The sequence below is a fragment of the Manis javanica genome, chromosome 9 (genome assembly GCF_040802235.1).
Source record: "Manis javanica isolate MJ-LG chromosome 9, MJ_LKY, whole genome shotgun sequence".
Lineage (NCBI taxonomy): Eukaryota > Metazoa > Chordata > Mammalia > Pholidota > Manidae > Manis > Manis javanica.
In genome coordinates, this window is record NC_133164.1 from 87,233,577 (window position 1) to 87,259,117 (window position 25,541).

Below are 25,541 nucleotides of genomic sequence, written 5' to 3' on the forward strand. Positions count from 1 at the left end.
AATGGGGTATTATTCAGCCTTAAAATGGAATGAAATCCTGATACATACTATAACACGAATGATCTTTGAAGACAAGCTAAGTGAAATAAGTCAGTCTCAAAAACATAAAAACTATATGATTCCACATATTGAGGTACTCAGAATAGTCAATTCATGGACAGAAAGTAAAACAGTGGTTACAGGGGGCTGGGGTTTAGACGAGAATAGAGTTACTATTTAATGTGTACAGAAATTTAGTTTGTGATGATGAAGATCTGGAGATGGATGGTAGTTACAGTTGCACAATAATGTGATGTGCTTAATACCACTGAACTGCACACTTAAATTAAGGTTAAAATGGTATGTTTTGTTACTTTATCACAATAAAAAGTTAATTTCTCTTAAAGTTTATTTAAAGAAAAACAACCCAGTATAATGCTTATAAATTCCTATTCCCCTGAAACTTGGTCAACCTTAAATTCTTTACTCATGAAGCCTACACTGACTCACTCTCTCCCATGAGAATGTGAAACTCTAAAAGGACACTAGACTTAATCCACAGAACCTAAAAAAGCATATATGTACTTAGAAAATTTTGTGCTAAATGAATTTTGTTTTCAACTAAACTGAAAACTTACCATATGAGCTGACAGTTACCACTGTTACCATCTTGTGTAACAGGTTACATATTAGGTAGTATTTGTCTTAAGGACTGCCTGTTTAGCTGAAACTGAGAGAGAATTCTTTCAGGGAAGAAAAAAATCTAGTTAATTCTGAAGAAATAGATCATGTAGGTTTTCCAGTATTAGTGAAATGTCCTAGTTATCAAATATTTTAAAAGAAACAGTTATATTACCTTCAAGTATAGTTACCACTGTTACCCAGCAGCTTTAAGTTGATTTAACAATGGCAGTATCTTCTCTCAAGTGAGATGGTGAATAGCAAAGTGTTTTGCAAGTTACCACATATTATATTGAACGTAGTACTATGAATACTGTGTTGTCGTATGTAACAAATATTATCAATTTCTTTTCCCCAAAATTTAACTGCTAATGTCAACTCCCTGCATTTCTAATCTGTATAGTAGTGAATAATGGAAATCTTTAAATGGTACACAGTACTCAAATAAATCAAAGGCTTTGGAGTTAAACAGACTTAGATTTCAATCCTGACTTTATCATTTGCCAGCATTGCAACCTGTAGCAAATTATTAACTCTTTTCATTTCTTCTGTCTTCTATCTTTATTCTCACTCCTGTCATTTCTTCAGTTCTATCTAAAATGAGTGGAAAAACAGTTTACTATTTCATACTTTGTGCCTCTAAATTAGGAGTGAATAAGATCAGGAAGCTCATGGAATTCTGCCAAAAATCAAGCTATTTTGTATTCCGTTCCCACACCACGAACAAACAGATGGTGAAGATTAATTGCCATTGTAACTTGTAGACAAGTGGTAAAACTACCAAAAGAACTATTTTTGGCAAAAGGTAAGTATTTTTGCCAAAGAAAATTGGAGAGTCAAAAAAACTAAAAAGAATTATAACTGTTATATAATTTTTAAAAACTTAACAGGTCAGAGAGGTCATTTCAGAATAAAAGTATTCTTGGTATTTTAGGGGTGGGAAGTGAAGAAGGGGTAGGAAGAGGGAAAGGGAAAAAGAGAACAATAAGTTCTACAGACTTCAATTTTTCTCCTCCCCCCCTGCTTTTTTTACAATAAACACATAATAGGAGCTATCAAGATTAGGAAAAGCTATCAAAATATTTATGAGTTATTTTAAATCTGAATATACTACAGCAAACCACAGATAATATAGATCTTAAAAGATACAGAAATGATAATACTAATAAAATTACCTAATCTTAGAAATTCTTTAAACATAAAGTTCATTTGATTTAAATCAATAAAATAATTCACTTTACCTGCTTTTTCCATAAACAGTTATAATAAGGAGGTATAATATGATAAAATGCCACTGATTTGGATTTTCCAATTCTACTAGACTATGAGCTCTTCAGGGTAATGAACTTTTGTTGGTTTGACCACTGCTGTTTTCCTACTGCCTCAAATAGAATCCTGCTCAGCATATAGCAAGTGTTCAGTATTTGTTGGCTAGGTTATCTTCTCTCATTAATACCAGTTTTTCGATACACAAAGGAAGTATGTCTTCCCTTTTTGTAGTGATTTATTATGTGGCTATTCTATAGTGATTTATGCATTGCTTCATTTTGGCAAAGAACTTAAAGCAATACAAAAGATACTTTATATTTTCTTCAGTTCCCTTTTAATTTTTCTTCAGATTTATATTTGTATGTTCTTAAAAAAGTTGAGAGTTTCAATGCAACCATTCATCATTCCACTATACACTATACTTACCTCTCTGTCTTGCAACAGTTTCTCATGCATCATCAACGCAACAATCATGTCAAATTTACTTATGTGGAAGTGAACTTCCTTATTTCCCAGTGTGTAACTGTCAATGAATTCTTGCAAGGTCAAGTTGTTCCTATAGCTTCTCCAGATAGGTGATTCAATGTCATTTTTTGGTAGCAGTGTAATTTCCTAATTTCCACAAGAATGTATTTCCCCTTTTCCCTTGTCAATGTTATAGCTTAGTACAATGTATGTGTGGGTAAGTTAGGGTTCCTATGGGTAGGATCCTCACTGAACTTAAACTACCTGATGATGGTCTGTTGCTAGGCTGCTGCTTCCACACCTTTAGGCAATAAGCTATTATTGCACTATATAGAGAGCTTGGCCCAGTGCTCTGGGTGGAGGCAGAGACGCTAGTGCTCAACCTACTGCTGGGAGAACAAGCCAGGTAATAAACCCTTTCACCCCAAAGAAACTTTCTATTGTCATTTCTTTGGTCACACTGAATCCATAGTGAACTTGCTGGGGGCTGAAACCCATTGGCAAGATGGTATGTACTATACTGAAGGTAATATAGCTGTTTCTTTTAAAATACTTGATAACTAGGACATTTCACTAATACTGGCAAACCTACATGATCTATTTCTTCATAATTAACTAGATTTTTTTCTCGCCTGAAAGAATTCTCTCTCAGTCTCAACTAAACAGGCAGTCCTTAAGACAAATACTACCTAATTTGTAACCGTTTCTAAAATCACACAGCTGAGTTTATTTCCATTATTATTGCTTACTGCCATTACTAGAACAGGACCTTAGGGGCTCGTATACATTATCCTTTCTTTGATAAGTGAACATGGGAAAAAATTCCTGAGACTTCAACTGGGGAAAGATGAACTCATGGCCTTCCAAATCCACAAAGATGGTGGTCTTTGATGCCTTTATAATTTTGATTCAGCTATGCTGAACAAAATTTTGTGAATCATCTTATAATTTTAACTTTTCTTTTTAAGTAGGGAAATGTTCCAGACTGATTGAAAATGAATTTCTTGCACACTACATATTTTTACTTCTGAATTGGAACCTGCAAGCCTGATGGGATCAAGTATATTATAACTTCCTATATCCTCATGCAAATTAAATTCTGATATTTATTAATTATGGAACCTTACATCTTAATTTTAGCTTTTAGTGAAAACAAGAGAACAACTTATCTTTTCACAAGAAATATGTTTTAATTTCATTACCCTTTATTTATTGACTTCCACCACAATGATACTGAAGTCTAAAACAGAGCAATTCAACAAAGATCAAACAGCAAAGTATGATTGCTAAGCCCAAATCCATCTCATATATAATATTTCATGTTGGTATCTTCAGCGCAATATAAGAGAAGTAGCAGTTCCATTTTCCCAATATTATCAAACATTCTCTTTAACTAGGTTAGGACAATACCATGCCACATTTGTGTACTTTGGATTTTCATCAGGTATACACATATGAGCAAGGCAGTTTCGACAGACTATTTACCACCACAATTTAAAAATATTCCTGTAATGCGTAAGAAAACATAACTTACTGTCTCGGAGTGTTTCCCAAGCCCATAGATCATTTTTGAAGAAGAGATGTCGTTTGATTTCTTCTACACCATTTCGCCCTAATCTCACCTCTCTAAATAGAGAAAGAGAAAAGTAATTAATCATTTAATATATTATCATCATAACTTCTACAGATTCATTTGTAGGTATAATGCTAAATCTGTGCAGGATGATAAAAACAGTTCTATGTCACCTTGAAATTATAGTGTTTGTCGGCATGATTTTCAGCTTAAATAAAAAATAAGTTAGAGACAGAATATTAAGAGAACTTTTCAGAGAAAAAATATGCAAAAAGCAGATTTTTTTGATAGCCCATGTTTTTTTCTATTAGTAACAAAAATCAGATAAAGCACTCACTTGCTTTATTGGCATAATGAATTAAACAGTGAATTTTTCTGATAGCCTTTTAAAATGGTGTATATATTTTTAAACCAACAACTTAACACCAGAAGCTAACAAAAACTCAGAAAAACATTAAAATTTAAAATTTCCATTTTATACACTATTAAATATTTCTGACCAATCAAAAACCAGTAACAACTAATTCTTGACATTACAAAACTGAGAGAGCTTTAACAGGACAAATTACTGATCCCTGGCCTCTTCAGTGAGTACAGAGATAAAATGTTTAAAAATGTGCCATTAGCTGATTTGGAATGAGGCACTTGCAACTTTTGTTCTCTAGTAGAATGCTTATAAATAACAAGAATATGCTGAATTCCAAAGTTTTTCATGAGTTAAGAGATAAACTGCTTAAAAAGTTAAAAGATATAATGTGACATTTTTAAGGAAGCTTTCACGGACTCACCCAGATTTGACTAGGGAACCTCTCCCATGGTTCTAGAGCACACAGTATTTAACTCAAGTATTATCTCTCTATAATAACTGTCTCATTTGTTTGTCTATTTCCCCCAGAGGAGTAAGAGGTGGTAGAAAACAATGGCTGTGTATCCTGTTCATTTCTATATCCCTAGCACCTAAAACACAGCATAATACTTATATTTATATAGCACATATCTTTAAATGTAAAAATTTGGAAAACTACATTTTAGGCTCTAAAGGACATACTAAAGGAGGGTTAAGTTAAATTTAATTAAAATGAAACTACAATTGAAACATATTTAAAAGAACCAGGCCTCCCTGCTATTTAAACTAGTAATATACAACATAAATATTAAATGTAATCTTAGTAAGTCATTGGTTCATGTTTAAGTTTAAAAAATAAAACTACAAGAGTATACACATAATATGCCATTGTTTCTAAAAGATATATGCATATACATTTATAAAAATCCTTGTTGAATCTTAAAGACATCATGCAATAACTATCTCTAGAAGGAAGGAGTTAAAAATACATATTTTAAAATAAGCTTTGTACTATTTTTATTTAATAAGCATATATCAGACATAAGTCTTTTTTCCAGCTCTACTAAGGTATAACTGACAAAACTAAGATATTTGAAGGGCACAACATGATGATTTGATATACATACATTGTGAAAAAAATTCCCCACAGTTAACATGTCCATCACATGTTAAAATGTGTTAAAAAAGATGTTAAAAATTTTTTATTAGGTTTCACTGTCATGAATGATTTGAGGAATGATAACATTTTTATTCTAATAGTTCAAATATAGGAGCTCAGATACAGACCTTAAATACTGAGCAACAAAATAAGAATTTCCTTAGGGAAATTAGAAATAAGTTCAATGTTAAGATTATTTACCTGTCAGTAAGGAAGGCACAAATAAGATTTTTTGCTTCTTTTGATATGACATTATCATCAGGGAAGGTAAGTGAATTTTTATGGTTCATAATCTTACTATAAGTTCCAACCAGAGAACCTGCATAAAAAGGTGTATCACCTAAAAAATTGACAAGGAAAATAAGATACATTTCAAAAGATCAGCTTCAAAGGGAAAGAGTCAGTTACCTGTTTAAAGATCACTAAATATGCATTAAACTAAAAATATACAATTAATTATAAAACGAAATATATCACAAAGTTGCTTTAAACTTCTATTTCTAAATAGTTTTTAAAAGCACACACAAAGCAGGTTTGGATCAGGTTGTTTCCTACAAACAAAATCCACAATGCTTATGTAATAAATGTTTTATTAGAAGAAGCCAAATGATAAATTTGGGATAAACAAGCATGTTACAGGCAAACAAAATCTTTCTTTACTCACCTACAAGCATTTCATATAAAAATACCCCAACTGACCACCAGTCACATTCTCGTCCATAATAACCATCACCACCTTGAGATTTTAATACTTCAGGGGAAATATAATCAGGTGTTCCAACTGCTGTATCACATCGTACCATACCTTCCTAAAAAGGGAGGCAGGTCAAATTTTGAATTAGGAAATAAATATGAAGTCTCAATTATTTAAAATGACTTTCCTAACATAACTTCTAGAACTCTCAATCTCTGGACTACCAAATGTTCTATCAAAACCTAATGCAAAAGTGACACAATGAGCAGTTAATCAGATATACATACTATATACACAATATATTCACAATGTGTGTGTGTGTATAGATACATAAGTGATTTTACTTTCATAATAATACTCACTAGAAAGACACACTGTCACCATTTATCCACCCCCCCCATGCCTGTCATGTCATATAATGATCTCATCTTAATTGCAGTGAACAAGTACATACGCCAATGCAAACAGATTGAGGAGCTGACAGGATGAATCGTGATAACATTAATATATACATGCTGATTTAATAATTACTAAAACAGTTGTTCAGTTTAACTACACTTTAAACTGTGAAGAAAATATACAAGGCTTAACTGTATGAATATAAAATGCAGAATATGTATATTGGAAAGAAGGCTTAACAGTGTTAAAGTATCTATCAAATATGATTATCTATTTAATATGCACTTCAACTCCCTCTCCAAAAAAATCCAAAAAACAAAACCAAAACTACATGTGTATATTGCTTGTTTCAGCTGGTGTTTATGCAACAGACTTATAATTAAATGTTCACACAAATGTTCTCATATAGTGTTTCCTTCTAACCAATAATTTTCCTTTTAAAATAAATACAACTTCCTGACCATTGTTCTGTGATAAGTTTCAAAGAATATAAATGTTTCAACTGAAAATAAAGATGCATACTGGTGACTTCAACTACAAATGTTATTTATTATATAAGTAGTGAGGATGGACAGCTTTTAAGATTGACTCTGAGGATGGATAGCTTTTAAGACTGACTCCTAAAGTAAGTAATAAGATCCTTTACATGTTTTATAGAAGGCTAAATAAAACACTAAAAAATATACACATTACTGAAAGCTAATTTTTTATAAAAGTCTAATTTAACACTGGCATTAGTATTTAGTGACTAATTCCATTTCTGGTTACCAGTAGTGTATATTACAGAGTTGTTATAAATGACCTAGTAGACCTGGTAATCAACACTTACCCTAAATAGAGAGGAAAAAATAAATCACTTGTAAGTTACCAGTAAAACACTGTAACCACGGCATCCATTTCAACAAATAAAATAGATCACATCAACTCTGTACAAGTTCAGCTATGGTTAGTAAATTCTTACAGCATTTTCTTTAAAGCATCTATCATGAATTAGCAAAAACTAAATTAAAATCTGATTATTTAACCTTATTCATCTTCATACAAGTACCAAAATCTGCTAACTTCAAATGTCCAGATTTATCCAGCAGCATGTTATCAGGCTTCACATCCCTGAAGGTGGGGGGAAAAAAAAGCAGTCTTTCTGAAACAGAGCAGACACTGATAAAAATTACATGAGGCAGTTATGTTAGGCTATGTATCTTCACTCAAAGGCCACTTCTGACCTGTAGGTGCTCTCTAGCCACATCTATAAATTGAACTTCAGCAGGGAAACTCCTTTATATGTTAATGATCAGAGAAAGACATCAAATCATTTCAGAGGAAATAACCATAACAAATGTAACACTCTAACATAAAAAGTAATTGAAACATACTGTTCAACATAAATACATAAATAACCCCAGGACAAGGTCTAAGTTACTTTGATCTTTGTATCTCTGGCACTTAGTACATCAATGGGATTCAACAGGTGTTTGCAGAACAAATGAAATTCTTCTTCTAATAAAAAAATATGATCTTTACACTAGAAAAACAAATTAATTTTATATAAAAATCTGCATATAAAAACTAATTAAAAGCAAGTTAATTTGTATAAAAAAAGAATGAGAAGTGTTTAACACTGGCATATACCTCAGAAAACTAGCAATAATTTGTTTTGTAAATTTTTAATTTTTAGAATACCATAAAAAAGTTATATAATCATACTGAGGGATATAAAAGAATACATTTATATTAACATTCAGCTGACATGTTACAACTATGAATTTCAAAGTTTTAAATTCTGATACTACTGTGTCATATAGGAGAATAGGTAGATTTAGAGTGGGAAATGCTGATCATTATCTTAATATGACTTAATATCTCTTCAGTTTCTCTCTTTTACAAATGAGAAAATTTAAAGCATTTTTATCTTTACCTATGAATAAAACCCATGGAATGAATTGCATCCAATGCAAGAACTACTTCTGCAGTATAGAATCGTGCCCATTTTTCAGGCACATCATAGTTGCTCATTAAGTTTACAAGATCTCCACCAGGCATGTATTCCATCACCATGTAGAGGTAACGATCATCTTGGAATGCATAAAAAAGCTATACAAGTACAGAAAAAAAAAATCATTAAGATTAAGCATAACTTTCATTCAAAAATGAGCATAAATACTAGTATTATTTAATTAAAATAATCAAACTGCAGTAGTTGTACACTTTTTAAGAAAAAAGAAACAAATACCACAGATACTTGCAGGTTCAAAGTGAGCTATTAACTATGATTATTTCTGAGGAGTTAAATGGAGACTTTCTTCTCCATATACTTATCTACTAGTTGAATTTTTTTAATTATAATAATTTCAATAAAGAATATACAAGTCTCCTGAGCAAAGAAATATGTGGTTTTAATTTAACTTGTGCTTCAGTGGTTTACTGTTAAATTTATATCAACACCACAATTCTCAAGAAGTCTGATAAACTGAGTTATTTAGTCTCACTGGTCCCTTATTAGCTGTGTGGTTGGGAAATATACTTAACTTCCAAGAGTCTCTGTCACTTCAGTCCTTTCTAGAATGTAAGGAACTATACTTTGACTTACATCTGGATGTCTGGCAGTTACTAGATGCTTAATAAGTGTCTAATGAATAAAAACATAAATTAATCTATAAATTTGGCATGTACCTAAAAGGGATTTACTGCCTTTCAAAGTTGTTAAAAAGATCAGTGATTTTAGAAAGCACTTAGTATAATGGATGCTCAATAAATGACAACAATCATTAGAAGGAGAAGCAGTAACAATTAAGAAGCAGGAAAAGGGCAGCAGCCAGTCAAAGCAGGAAAAGGCAAGTCCACTGATACTGGCAAGAATACAGGACATAAATGTATTTATTATGTAGCTAGGGTTGAAGCTAAAAGATGAGCAAATTTACAATAGAACAAATTTTAAGTAAACAAGAAATTGGTTTTAGCTAAAATAAATAAGCTCTAGAGAAAATGATACCTAATTACCTATTTATGTCTTAAAATCTTTTTCATTTTTTCAATAGTGTTTAATGACTTCAGTTACTGAACTGTTATGTTACCTAAAAAAACGTATTCTAGGGGACAAATGAGAAAGTAAGTGGCATCTCATGGTTATCCCAGACTAAAGTATACAAGTTTATCATTTGGACACCACAATTAAAGAAACATTGTTCATTTGGTGGCAGTTTATCCTACCTATAGACAATGTATCAAGAAAAACAAAGCTTCAAGTACCTAAGTTGTATATTTAACTGTAAAACTAACAATTATTTAATATATCTTTTAACTCTCTATAAAACATGGAACATTTTGTCAGTGGTTCTCAAGGAGAGGTGATAATAGTCTTCACCCCAATCCCCACCATCCAAATAAACATTTAACAATGTCTCAACACATTTTTGGTTATAACAATTGCTGTGGGCTGGGAAGAGCTGCTACCAGCACACCTAGGTAGAAGCCAGGGATAGTGCTAAAAATCAGGTAATATACAGGATAGCCCCCAACAGAAAAGGACTATTTTGGCCCAGAATGACAATAATGGCCCAAGAAATCCTGCATTACCAGCAATAAAAACAGAACAGACACCTAAGTGTCCATCAGTAGATGAATGGATAAAGAAGATGTGGTACATACACACAATTGGAATACTATTCAGCCATAAGAGAAAGAAATACTACCATTTCCAACAACAGGGATGGAGCTAGAGGGTATTATACTCAGAGAAATAAGTCAGGTAGAGAAAGACAAATATCAAATGATTTCCCTCATTTGTGGAGTATAACAATGAAGCAAAACTGAAGGAACAAAACAGCAGAGTCACAGACTCTAAGGAACTAGTGGTTACCAAAGGGGAGCGGTAGGGGAGAGCAGGTGGGGAGGGAGGGAGAAGGGAGTTGTGGCATATATCATGACTGGTGCACATGGTTTGTGTGGGGTCATAGGGAAGGCAGTGTAGCTCAGAGAAAGACAAATAGGGACTCTGTGGCATCTTACTACACTGATGGACAATGACTGCAATCAGGTATGGGGACTCGATAATAAGGGTGAATGTAATAACCACATTGTTTTTCTTGCGAAACCTTTGTAAGAGTGTATATCAATGATACCTTAATAAAAAAAAAAAACAGAACAGACATTTCAAGTATAAAAAGTCTCATTAAGTAAATCTTGAACATTTTCCATAATCATTTTATTCTAGTTATTTGTATGCATATTTAGGATACTCCTCATTATATACCATAAATAAATAAATCACAAAATACATGTTAGGAATTTAGAAGTGATCTAATCCAGCAGTTTTTCTTTTTCTAAGCAGAAGACTTTACTTTCCCCATATGTAATCTTACATAAGGACGCCAACATTAAGACAAGGTAAAAAAATGGAGCAGTGATAGCTGAGGCAGAAATAGAAAACCCAGAATTATAATGTACCCAAATTCATGCTTGCCCCCATAACTTCATCTGTGTATCTCCACAGTTGAAAATAACCAATCTAAGCAAATTTTCATTTTTGAGCAAGGAAAGTAAGACCCAGGGATAGAAATAACTTGGCTTCAGTTTTATAGACAGACCTGTGGCAGTCAAGATTAGTACCTATAATTACTGACTTCTATTTTTCTTTCCATTGAAAAACCTAAAACCAATACAGTATTAATATTATCCTATTCCCCTTCCTCTCTACAAGATGAGACAGACAAACAGATAAACAGTTAAATAAATAAGAACCTATCACATTTTGGGGAAAAAAGGCTACATTTCAGTATTAAACAAGAATATCTACTTAGCCTAGCCACAGCAATCAGACAACACAAAGAAATAAAAGGCATCCAGACTGGCAAGGAAGAAGTCAAACTGTCCCTGTTTGCAGATGACATGATATTATACATAAAAAACCCTAAAGAATGCACTCTCCAAAACTACTAGATCTAATAACTGAATTCAGCAAAGCTGCGGGATACAAAATTAATACACAGAAATCTATTGAATTCCTATACACTAACGATGAACTAACAGAAAGATAAATCAGGAAAACAATTCTATTCACAATTGCATCAAAAAGAATAAAATACTTAGGAATAAACCTAACCAAGGAAGTGAAAGACCTATACCCTGAAAACTACGGGAGACTCTTAAAAGAAATTAAAGAAGACACTAATAAATGGAAATTCATCCCATGCTTTTGGCTAGGAAGAATTAATATTGTCAAAATGGACATCCTGCCTAAAGCAATCTACAGATTCAATGCAATCCCTATCAAAACACCAACAGCATTCTTCAATGAACTAGAGCAAATAGTTCTAAAATTCATATTGAACCACAAAGACCCCAAATAGCAAAAGCAATCCTGAGAGTGAAGAATAAAGCAGGGGGAATTATGCTCCCTGACTTCAAGGTCTACTACAAAGCCACAGTAATCAAGACAATTTGGTACTGGCACAAGAACAGACCCACAGACCAGTGGAACAGACTAGAGAGTCCAGATATAAACCCAAGCATATATGGTCCATTAATATATGATAAAGGAGCCATGGATATACAATGGGGAAATGACAGCCTCTTCAAAGGTGGTGTTGGCAAAACTGGACAGCTACATGTAAGAGAATGAAACCGGATTATTATCTAACCCCGTACCAAAAGTAAACAAAATGGTTCAAAGACCTGAATGTAAGTCATGAAACCATAAAACTCTTAGAAAAAAATAAAGGCAAAAATCTCTTGGACATAAACATGAGTGACTTCTTCATGAACATATCTTCCCGAGCAAGGGAAACAAAATCAAAAATGAACAAGTGGGACTCTATCAAACTAAAAAGCTTCTGTACAGCAAAGAATACCATCAGCAGAACAAAAAGACATCCTACAGTATGGGAGAATATATTCATAAATGACAGATCTGATAAAGGCTTGACATCCAAAATTATAAAGAGCTCACGCACCTCAACAAACAAAAGCAAATAATCCAATAAAAAAATGGTCACAGGAAATGAACAGACACTTCTCCAAAGAAGAAATTCTGATGGCCAACAGGTGCATGAAAAGATGCTCCACATCGCTGATTATCAGGGAAATGCAAATTAAAACCACAATGAGAGATCACCTCACACCAGTTAGGATGGCCAACATAGAAAAGACTAGGAACAAAAAATGCTGGCAAGGATGTGGAGAAAGGCAAACCCTCCTACACTGCTGGTGGAAATGTAAACTAGTTCAACCATGGTGGAAAGCAATATGGAAGTTCCTCAAAAAACTAAATATAGAAATACCATTTGACCTGGAAATTCCACTCCTAGGAATTTACCCAAAGAAAACAACTTCTCACATTCAAAAAGACATATGCACCCCTATATTTTATTTCAGCACTATTTACAACAGCCAAGAAATGGAAGCAACCTAAGTGTCCATCAATAGATGAATGGATAAAGATGTGGTACATATACACAGTGGAATATTATTCAGCCATAAGAAGAAAACAAATCCTACCATTTGCAACAACATGGATGGAGCTAGAGGGTATTATGCTCAGTGAAATAAGCCAGGTGGAGAAAGACAAGAATCAAATGATTTCACTCATCTGTGGAGTATAACAACAAAGAAAAAACTGAAGGAACAAAACAGCAGCATACTCACAGAACCCAAGAATCGACTAACAGTTACTGAAGGGAAAGGGACTGGGGAGGATGGGTCAGAAGGGAGGGATAAGGGGGAAAATGGGGCTTTATGATTAGCACACATACTGTAGGGGATTGGGAACATGGGGAAGGCAGTATATACAGAGAAGACAAGTAATGATTCTATAGCATCTTACTACGCTGATTGACAGTGACTGTAACAGGGTATGTGGTGGGAACTTGATAATAGGGGGAGTCTAGTAACCATATGTTGCTCAAGTAATTGTACATTAATGATATCAAAAAAAAAAAAAGAACAATAAGGAGCAAACCAAAAGAGATGAGATGATTATAGAGACTTAAGAAACAAATCAGCCAAAATCAACATGAAGACTTTGGACACTGATTTAACAAACCAACTATAAAACAACCATTTATGAGACTTGAGGGAAATGTGTATGCTGATTAGATATTTGATTACATTAAGAATCATTTAAAAATGATTTTGGGTGATAATAGTATTGTGCCTTTTTTTTTTTTAACACTCACCTTTTAGAAAGACACCCTGAAGTATTTACTAATGAAACAGTATGATGCCTGGAATCTGCTCTAAAGTAACCCATTATGTGAAGTAGGAAAGTAGATGGAGAGATAGATAAAACATAATTTGCTAAATGTTGATAATTACTGAGTTGGGTGATAGGTACTCCCGGGTTTATTATGCTATTGTCTTTATTTTTGTATATGTTTGAAATATCTGTAATGACAAAAAATGCTGTTGTTGAATAATGATTTATGTGGTATTGTCATAAATATCCTGTTGTTTAAAACATATATTAAACAATATATAGTACAAACCAAGAAAAAAAAAGAATATCCACTTAGAGTATGATACATACATGACTTTCACCAAATCAAGGCAAATTATTTAAATTTTCTAATATTTAAATTGTACAAAAAACATTATTTTGCTTCCTACTAGAGATGATGCAATAAAATTAAATTTTATGATTTTAAAAATAATGGCATATTAGACAACTTTGTAATTGCCAATATATCCTCTATTAAAAAAACAAAGCTTCTCAGATATGGTTAGTTACAAACTAGACAATAATGAAACAGTAGCAAAATCATACCTGAACGACCCAAGGACTGTTAGCAAAAGCCATGATGTCCCTTTCTTCCCAGAAAAAAGCCGAATCAGATCTCTTAATCATTTCAAATTTGCTGAGAAGCTTCATAGCATATACCTGCCTGGTGGATTTATGCCTTACCTTTAAAAATCAAAGTGGAAAATAATGAAGTCTTCATTAACATTTAAAGATCAGTGTTTACCATAAAATTTACTAAATGATTTTAACACCTTGTTAAATAATTTAACATGATTGCTCCAGCTCTTTTTATTTCTTCTGTTCTGTGGAATTATAATGTCAAGTCTTTAAATACCAGAAGCAATTACTGTTAGAAAGAAAATCTTTATTCCGTGTATAATAGCATACTCCCCTCTCCTCCACCCTACTATGTGTGATGTTTCTTATTTAGAAAACTTTATATTCCATAGCATTTTACATAGTCTAATATTAGGAATAAAGATTCTGATGATTGAAACCTCTTCTCTAACCATTGCTGCTTTGGGAAAATATTTCACACTTGCTGAATTTGATTCTAGGCTTTTATATCCTTTGGCAAGAATATCTAGAGCAATTTAAAGCAACAAAATTTTAAGAACCGAACTTTTCTGAATAAGATATGTTAAACACAAGTGGATTTTTTAAAATTTGAAATTGTTTTTTAATCTCATTAAAATAACCTACCAATTGAACTTCTCCAAATGCACCTCTACCAATCACCTTCACTACTTCATAATCTTCAGCTTTCATTCGTAAATCTCTAATTTTATTTATTGTGTCTTTATCTGTATGAAAAGAAAAGTTTGTAATTTCAAATTACTGAAGCATTATAACTAACACTGCTTATTTCACATTCAAGGTCTTGAGAAAAACTGAAAAATAAAAAATCATCATGAATTAATATATAGCAAACTGTAAAGTTAGACAAATGCTCAATATACTAAGAATTGTTTTAAATAAATTCTGGAATGACTTCACTCTAAATGTTTTCATTAAAATCTGACTTAATACAATGTTTTAGAAAACAAATACACTACTCACACACACTGAGAATAATTAGTTAACTAGTTTCTGGTATTTTAGGTACACATTAAATTTAATTGAGGAATCATGGGTAGATATTTCAGATTAATGAAATAAATTTTTCTTTTTATCAAGTCAATTTTGATGGTCTTTTTAAAAAGATGCAAATAATTTAAGGTATCAAAGGCAAACATGCTAAAGAATCACATATTTATATATTTCTCTATTTGAACCAAGATTTAACTCAAAACAAACAGTAGGAATCACTGCAATTATTTATATAAACCTGTCACGCAACAAACTACAGTAATTTAAAATCCCCACTGGATAGATACTCTAATTCCTAATTTGGTCATAGATAAAAATAGGGCTATTTTAATCCACATGGGTCAACATTGGCATGAGATTATATGGAAAAGCTTCACATTTTAGAGTTGTATAAAATACAGAACAGCTATTAAACTTAAGCTCTAGTTCCTAATAAAAGCTGAATATTCTTGTCTTTCTTTTTAAATACACATTTAAATTCAAGTATTGTGTACATTATGACCAATAAACACATGCAACTAGAGCAACTTTTCACACTGGGATACAATTAATTTCAGGTTACTTATCATTTCATTGCAAGATGCACCAGAAAGATACAGAGAATAATCAATTAATTCACTGCACAAATATTTCTGCCTACCATACAGGCTCTATAATAATCACTGTAGATATAAAAAGGTAACTTTAAAATATAGCTTCTGCTCTGAAGGAGTTCAAATTCTAGCAAATTAAACAAACTATGACAAAAAAGAAATCCAAATAAATAAATACAGCAAAAGAGTTAAGCACAGAGTTGTGGAACACTAAGGAAGACAACAGGTAAGCCAAACCTGCCTGGGAAGGAGGTGGCTAGAAAACGCTTCCTGGAGATGATACCTGAAATGAGTCTAAAATGAAGAGTAGCAGTTAGCCAGGGGGAGAGAAGACAAGAGAGTATACTGCAGGCAGATGGGCAATATAAGCAAAGGCACAGAGGAACTATATACAAGAAGTTCTGCATTGCTGGAGTATCAAGGTTGAGGTAAGGATTCCAAGGAGAGGTTGGAAAGCCTAAACTGGTTAAGAAGCTTGAACTTTACATGCAGGCCAGTAGTTGTAAACATTATTTAATCATTAAAAAAATTTTTTCTCAATAAAGTTTAAAGCAGCTCAATATGTAAAAATTGATAAAAGAGTGCTCTGCTTCAGGAGGGTACAAGTGGGGCCGGGTGGGGTAGGGTTAGAGAGGAGCTGAAGCATCATCTACTTTATACTCTTCCACAATGCAGCCCCTTAGAGTCCTATGGAATCTACTGGGAACTGAGAAGCACAATTTGAAAAGAAAAAAGGCAGATAAATACCACAGTCAAACTGACATTTCAGTATGGGAAATATGTAAAAAATGAACTCAATCCAGGGCAAAACTGGAGGTAGAATGTTAAGAGTACTGTAATATTCCAGATGAGAAATAAGAGCCTTGAACCAGGATGTGTTATATAATCGCCTGTGGGGTTGAGAAAGGATCCCTGGCTCTGGTTATATGAGGTTTAGAGCCATAAATCATCTGAAAAGTCTGTAGTTTGAGCTTAGAAACGTATCTGCTGCAAATCTGTGGGAATGGGATTGTGTTTCCTGTTTTAGTTTTTAACAGCACAGGAGTGTGTAAAGCAGATTGATACTATTTGTGATTCAAACAATGTCAATTGTCAAAATGACTTTATTACATTTAAGTTTTGTATAAAAGTGGTTTTTATGCTTTTTTTTGCCTTTTAATTTTGTACTGTATTCATTAAAAATTATTATCAAGTCTGGAGCAAAAACAACTTTCTGAAATCAGTCAATATTCAATAAAAATTCAATGACAGATCAAAGTGGTTCTTCTCATTCAGAAAAACCTTTATTGGACCTTGTGTTAGTCAGTTCATACTGCTATACAAAATACCATAGACCGGGTGGCTTCAATAGCAGACTTTCATTTTCTCACAGTTCTGGAAGCTGGAAGTCCAAGATCAGGGGGCCAGCATATCTGGTTTCTGGTGAGACCTCTCTTTTTGGTTTGTTGGCAGCCACTGTCCCTCTGTGCTCACACTGTTGCCTGTCCCACAGGTAAGGACACAAATCTTACCCTATCACAGCCCCACCCTTATGACCTTATTTAATCTCAATTGCCTGCTTATTGGTCCTATCTCCAAATACAGTTATACTGGGAGTTACAGCTTAACACATAAATTTGAAAAAAAAAAAAGTTGTGCAGGGGGCGGGGGGATATATAATTTAGTCCATAAACAGACCTTAACTCAAAAAAAAAAAAATCACAGTAAGACATAACCAACGCTAAGTTTGGGTATGCTAAGATAAATTGGGGTATTCAGCTTCAAGTTTTGACAATAATTTATAGAACTGATGATGATAAAGTCCGTGAGAGTGAATGTTTACCATTGACATTGTGGCTCAATAACACATGATAGATTGAAATACTTTCCACAGTCTAATACACTGAATATAGGCCTTAAACACTGTTTCACAAGCTTTGTTAGTTGTCCAACTAAGCCTTTTTCTGCACCATACATAATTTTAACTATCATCACTTGTAACACACCCTGGCAGACTCCACTTCAAGTCATACTTAGTGTTTTCTCAACTTCTTTAAAATATTCCTGTACTTGTTCCATGCAGACTATGGATAGAGGATAGTTTTTCATCACTTCAAACTTGGCATTCACTCCTCAAATAAACAATAAGAATCAAGGAAAACCACTCAAAATTGTTTGCCTTGTTTTTAATTGGCTATTGATGCTGCTCCCAATGGCTTCAATTCTTTGAGCAACTATTCTTGCCAAAAAGTTAATAGTCTTAAGCAAGTTTTTCTGTCTGTTCACATTTCTTTTGCTGCTGTAAACACTTACCATGGGTGAATGGCTCCCCTGCTTGGCTAACAAATAAGCCACTCATAAACTTATGTAAGGAAAACACAGCCTCATCTTCCTTTTTTATTTTTGTGAGGAAAATTCTGCTGTGATGAGATATTCCATTTTACATTTCCTTTTTTTCTGACTGTTGCTTGCCTGTGAGTTGGGAATATTACGAATGCTCACTCCGGTAATGTCAGTGTATAATGTGTCCTTTTAGCACAGCTACAGTCACTGCACAATAAACACAATGCTTTGTCATCTAACTTCATAAGATATTCCATATACTCCACTGTGTCTCAAAATGACAACATGCAAAGTTCACTTTTCTTTTTTGTTCTATATTGGTACTAAAAAATGAACAGAACATTGCGGCATGGTGATACACATGGAACACTGTTGAGTTGTAACTGTGCAATGGCATTTGCAGTGTAGAGCAGCAGTGTGAAGCACTGACAATGCCACTTAGGACTTGTCACAAATATTCAACTCAGCTCAGCACTGCAGCACACAAGCAGTCACAGATAATACATTAACAAGTAAGTATGGCTATGTCCTAATAAAATTCTATTTATGGACACTGAAATCTGAATTCATATAATTTCCACATATTATAAAATCTTCTTTGTATTTTTAATCAATCATTTAAAAAATGTAAGAAACCTTCTTAGCCCATAAGCCAGTCAAACACAGGCGGTGGTCCAGATTTGGCCTGTGGACATAGTTGCCAGCCCCTGCTCTAATGGGTATCTAGCTGCCCTCTGAGGTACTGCTTTCCCCGCAGCTCTTCAGTTGGGACCTCTACCCTCACACATACCTTCTACTGGCCTTGAAAGCAGAATAGGTGTACTCCACTGCCATCTCTACACCCCCATCCTAAATCTGCCAGCTTCGATGTCATGTTCTTACATTCAATCTCCCACCACCTCTCATTGCTGCTGTAATCAACTGACCCTTGGGTCATTACACCTCATGACTAGCAATTTAGTTCCTAGTTTACTAACCTCTTCTCCAATATTCTCCTGTTTTAATTCTTAAGGATTTTAATATATCCATAAATGATACTTTTAATAACCTGGCCTCTCAATACCTTTATGTTCTCTCCTTCAATGACCCTGTCCTCCACCTTACCTCACCCACTTATTTCCATGGTCACATACTAGATATTTTTCATTATCATAAATTAAAATCTTCCCATAATGTCAATTTTAAATCTTACACTATCTAAGCACTCCCTTTTTAGCTTTACTGCTCTCTCCTGTAACTCAACTCCAACAATCCCCTAAACCACCAACCTACTGATCCTATTTATGCTTTACCTCACTGCACTGATTGCTTCACTTTCTTACCTACCCAGCCTAAATTACATGGCCAATTATTATAATCACCTCCTTCAGTACACCTTCAATGCCTTGGCTCTCTTCTGATTGATTATATTTAATTTGGCAAAACCACATCTTAGTTAAATTCAATTCTTCAACTAACTCTATGTCAGCAGCCAAGCAGTTGACTATCTGGATAATACATGAAATTATATTGAATGATCCCACTTTAAATTCATAATCACAAACATAAAGCTGGCCCCTAATCCTGCTCAGCAATTATGTATTTCTCTAGTCTAATCACTTTCCCACTCTGAAGACCATATTTTACATTTTCTTCTCTAAACTCCCACAGATCTCCCACTGATCTTCATTCATAGCTAAGACCTTGTTAGCTAATACCCTGAAACAAAAGAAATAATCAGAATGCCACAGACTTACCATAATATTATGTATTCAATTACCAGCATGTACACTCACATATTTTGTCTCATCACCTTTTATTACAGGAGAATACTGCAATTGTACATCAATCTCTCCACCAGTGATGTGATCTTACTTTACTCATTCAAGAACTTTGCTCCAGCAATTCCCCCAATTATTTCTCCTGTACCATTAAGCTTTTCCCTTCCTAACTGGATTCTATCATGCTCTATTTTCATTCCTATCTTAAACAAATTTCTTGATTCCATTTCTCTTACCAGTTACTGCCCCATTACTTCACTCCACTGTAGCAAAATTCCTCAAAAGTTACCTACACTCTCTGTTTCTAAATCTTCGTATTTGCTCCTAAATCTACGCTGGGCAGGCTCTATTACCTTTCTATCAAAACTGCTGGTCAAAGTCACAAATAATGACCATGCTGCTAAATTCAATAACCAATTCTCAGTCCTCCACCCTGACATATCAGCAGCTTTTGACATAGTTTGATCATTCTCTCCTGATGTACCTTTTTTACCTGAATTCCAGGATATCACATTCTTTCAACAATGTAAGGGTGTTTTTCAAATTTAGTGGTTACCTCTCAGTTGTCTTTGCTGGCTCCTCTTTTTCTCCCAGATTTCTTTACATTAAAGTATCCCAAGATTCAGTCCTTCATAGTGTTTTTTTCTCTATCTACACTCATTTCCTTGGTGGAATTTAAACTCCCAAATTTTTGTCTCTCATTCAGATCTTTCTTACACTTTATATTTATATATTCAGTTGACTAAAAAATATATCTACCTGGGTAACAGGCCTCTCAAATATAATGTGTCTGAAACTGATGTTCTCACCTAAGACCTCTACCTATGATCTCCACATTTCCAATGACAGCTCTAATTTTGTGAGGGGCAAAAACCCAGGGGGTATTCTTGACTCCTTTTTTCTTTTTTGTACTCCACCATTATATCTTCCAGGAAAACACTCTAGCTCTACCTTTGAAATATATCTGGAAATTGCTAACCTCTCACCCTCTACACTGCTACCATGCAGGAGCCAGCCACCATCATCTCTTCCTTGAATTATTACAATCACTTCATAAGTAATTTCCTTGTGTTTACCTTTGCCTCTCCATAGTCTATTCTTAACACAGGGTGATATTCTTAAGACACAAGTCAGATCATGTCATTCCTCGGCTCAAAACTCTCTAATGTCTTGCCATCTAACCCAGAGCAAAAGTCAAAGATCTTACAATGGCTTACAAGACTCTACATGATACAGGCACCTTATTTCCTGATTTCTCTGACATCATCCTACTATTCTTCCCCTTGCTTAATCCTCTCCAACCACAAAGGCTTCCTTGATGTTCCTCAAACATGCCAGATACACTCCTTTCTTAAGGCCTATACACTGGTGGCTCTCCTCTGTATGCCATTCTTTTCCCTCAAACATCCACATGGCTATAACTCAATTATTCCAATGCTTTTCTCAAATGTCAATTCGTAGTGAGCCCTACCCTTCTCACCCTATCTAAAACTGCAAAATTCTCAGAACTTCTAACCCTTCTTACAGTGTTCTCTATTTTTTCCCACAATATTAAGTTCTTTGCTACCTACAGAATTTGTTTCATGTAAAATAATTACTGCACAATTAGAGATTTGGTAAGCCCTTATTAATTCTAGGACCAATAAGTAGGACTGTATGACCATCAGACCCTTTTACCACTTACAGATTGTCAAATGTATTGAGCCAGGTGATGCTGGCAGAAAGCTAAGATTCAGAGAAGATATTACTACACAGCACAGAAAGCAAGGAATGAAATGGGCAAACTGAGTCACAGTAGACACCACAAGTCTTAGAGGCCACAAACTAGCTAACTGATCTCCAAGAATCACAAGTTAACAAAAGAACCAGAAAAGTTGGTAATTTATAGTTTCAGGGTTAACAGAAGTTTCAAAAGATTTCAGTAACATACAGATTCTTCAATCTAACTTTCTAGAAAGCAAATGGATGATTTTTCTTAAGAGTCATTAAAAAAAGAAACACTTTACTTAGTAAATTCTACTTCTAGGAATTTACCCTAAGGAAATTAGATAAGATGTGGAACAAAGATTTCTACAATAAAAAATGCTTTTTTTAAATGTAGAGACTAAATAATTTCATATACATAAATGGAGTATTAGGCAGCATTTGAAATTGTGTTGTTAAAGAATAATCATATAGAATGATGTTCCACTTATAATGTTGAGCAAAGAAACAAAATAAACTGCACATGGTATATCACCTCAATTTTCTAAAAACACAAATATATATTGGTTATATATATACATATATATATATATATATGTATATATACACACACAGAAAGAAATAGGCCAAAATAATAACTACAGTCATCCACTGAGTATGATTTGGTGGATGTTTCTAAATCTTCGTATTTGCTCCTAAATCTACGCTGGGCAGGCTCTATTACCTTTCTATCAAAACTGCTGGTCAAAGTCACAAATAATGACCATGCTGCTAAATTCAATAACCAATTCTCAGTCCAATGAGAAATTACAGACCATTTTATTTCTCACATTTTCTATATATTTCAAGTTTTCTATAATGACTGCTGCTTTCTAATGAGAACAAGAAAACATTTTGCCTAGCCTAAGAGCCTAGGTTATAAACGTCCCATCATTGATTTGAAGACAGACTGTTGTTTTAAAAAAGTATTTTTAAATGTCAGAAGAGATAAAATATCGTAATAAAAGCTATGCATAATAAACTGTTTGACCAAAGTACTGCTTTTCTTTGCCTAAAGAAACCCAGTATACTTTGCATATTTTTAGAATAGTCAAAGCAGCCGTAATGAGTTCTAAACTTATCTAAAACTTATCTGGAAAATTTACAATGTGATATTTAATTCCATTAAAATCTCATACTGTAATGCAAAAATTATTTTATCTACAAATTGTCAAATAAAATTCAAGCAACAGGCAGATGTGCCAAGTTTTACCAGTGTGTAAGCACACAAGCAAGTGCGCGTGCACACACACACACACACACACACACACACACACACACACACAGTAACACAGTTTCAGAAACTAATTGGAAATAAAATCCAAACTCCTCAACATAGCATAAAGGCTTTTAGATCTTGCAACTGCTGATTCTCCGGTCTTTTATTTCTAGATATCCTCCCCAACAATTCTCTACCAATGCCCACTTACTTGCAAATGCAATTAACTACCCAGCTTCATGTCTCCATGCCTTTGCAGATATTGATCACTAGCCTAAAATGGCTTGCCCCACTTTATTTAACCAGGTTCCTATCAAACAAGATCTAACCCTATATCTCATCCTCGGCCATTCCTGATCCCCTCAAGCAGACAGGATGACTCCCTCCTCTGGGACACTGCTATTTCCCTATTGCTTCATCTATCAGTCTGAACTGAAATGGTTCCTGTAAGGAAATGTGTTGGAAGGAATTCTAAAAGGAGGAGAACAACTTCCAAAAAGCCTATGGAGAAAGTATCAAGGTACTTACCAGGAAATACACATAAGCCAGGTGTAAGGAAAAGAGGACTCCTACAGATAAGAATGTACTTGAAAGGTCAGACAGGCAGCATCACCTTAAAAAAATCCACCTCAAGGCTGGGAGTGAGATCTGACTTAATTAAATTTGCAATTAAAAAGGAATCCTTTGGCAGCAATGTAGATAACTGACTGGAAATGTGCAAAAAGTAGATGCACTGAGACTAGACAGAAGATTTATTCGGATCATTCAAGTGAAGATGATGAAGTCTGAACAAGCTGTAGTAGAAAACAAAGAAAAGTTCAAGCTTCTGCCTGAAGACTGCCACTGACAGAAATCTACATTTGTTGGTCTTTTCTCGGGTTTATAATCAGGCTATTTACTTATCTCTTAATTTATTAGCAGCTCCACTATTCTCCAAAGTTTTCTGAAGATTCTCAATCACACCAGAATGCTAATTCAATATTCTAGGGTGTAATCTGCCTAGATCTGGGGGTGTAAACTAATTAAAAATGCTCCTATTTTTTCCCTTTACCTGAACTTCAATTTCTTTAAGCTTTTAAAATCATGATTATAATGAAAACAAGAAATAAGACACCAATAAATTCTTTTTTATCCAACCCATTAAACCAGAAGCCCCCAAACTACCATTTTGGTCTCTTCTGCCATCTGTCTTCCTTACCTCTTCCCACTCATCATAAACCAAGTTCAATTTACACCAAACTCTTTGTTCCTCAAGATGGGCTTTTGGATGGCTCTAACAACAAATGCTGTTTCCTCTCTGCCTGAATTGTTCATCCCCAATTAAGAAATCCAGCCCACCCTTTTGAAACTCAACTCAAATATTACTTTCTTTTTAAAGCCTTTCTTTACTCCCTCAAGACGTGTTTATCATTGCATTCTCTGCAAACTTCCACTAAAAATATAAAGATAGACAGAGGTTACTATTTGCTTCTGAGTACTTCCCTCCACAAGACGGTGAGATCTACAGTACTTAAGAAAAAGACTATCTTACTCTTCGTGTCTTTAGTAACTGGACATTCAAAAAGCATTTCAAATAAATGGTCTCATGTAGTAAATTTATCATTTTCCCATGCATCTTGAACCCGTAACTCTAAATGGGGAAGCAGTGGAGGGAGGAGTTTACTTTCACTTTTGTTATCTTAAGAACTTTTCACAACTCTTGGCCTATCACTTGGCCTAATATAATTTTTGTAGATTTATAATACTCTTTTGTACTTATCCCTAAATATATACTGATACTTGATATGGTCATTCATATCCTTTTAAATATGAGCTGAGAACTCCCTGTGGGATAACCCTGGTGTTTTTTGGCTGCAACCTCCTTATATTTACTCTTTTTTTGAAATTCCATTCCTCACTTGCAATTACTACTACTAGGATTTATCTTCTAAGTAAGTTTGATTAAAGTTCCTGTGTTTGGGGAGCACATGCCTGACCATGGCCAGCATTTCTTTATTATATAAAGACTTAGGCAGTGGTTCTCACCTGCAGGCAATTTTGACCCCTGGGAAGCATTTGGCAAAGTCTTGAGACATCTTTGGTTGTCACAACTTGGGGAGGAGGGAGAGTATGCTACTGGCATCCAGACGGTAGAGGCTACGAATACTGCTGAACTTCCTACAATGCAAAGGACATCCCCCCAACAACAAAGAGGTATCTGAGCCACAATGTCAACAGTGCCATTATTGAGAAGCCTCAATGTCTTGGTTATATCCCAAATGCTAACCAATTCAGCCTTTTTGACCACAATTAAACTCAGAATAGCAATCACTCTCATTAGTTTCTCAATAATTAAATTATTAGCAAAGCAAATTAAACATTTGATCAACTGTTCTGTATGTTTTTATAAGTAGACAGCTGCTTCACTATCACTATCAGAGCTACATATGCCACTTCTGTAATTTCTTTTACAAAAGGTATAGTAATGCTACCATAAAATTCATTTATGGGACTATTTTTTCTTAACCAAACAAATGCT

The 25,541-nt window shown here is 34.0% G+C and overlaps 1 protein-coding gene across 6 annotated transcripts in view; it reads right to left on the minus strand.

Annotated features, from left to right (window-relative positions):
* Nucleotides 1-25,541, minus strand: part of ROCK1 (Rho associated coiled-coil containing protein kinase 1) — a 176,556-nt gene that overhangs the window by 90,560 nt on the left and 60,455 nt on the right. For 4 of the 6 annotated variants that reach the window (XR_012121172.1, XM_037017969.2, XM_037017968.2 and 1 more), the window contains 7 exons: nt 15,000-15,100; nt 14,322-14,459; nt 8,481-8,656; nt 7,591-7,675; nt 6,137-6,281; nt 5,674-5,812; nt 3,929-4,020 (listed from right to left, as the gene is read on the minus strand). Coding sequence is in view for 5 of the 6 variants with exons in the window: in XM_037017969.2 (XP_036873864.1) it covers nt 3,929-4,020; nt 5,674-5,812; nt 6,137-6,281; nt 7,591-7,675; nt 8,481-8,656; nt 14,322-14,459; nt 15,000-15,100 (876 nt within the window). In the remaining variant the exon portion in view is untranslated. Of the gene's footprint in view, nt 1-3,928; nt 4,021-5,673; nt 5,813-6,136; nt 6,282-7,590; nt 7,707-8,480; nt 8,657-14,321; nt 14,460-14,999; nt 15,101-25,048; nt 25,181-25,541 lie in introns of those variants that run through there. The other 2 variants (XM_017650856.3, XM_073212871.1) reach the window with 2 other exon arrangements.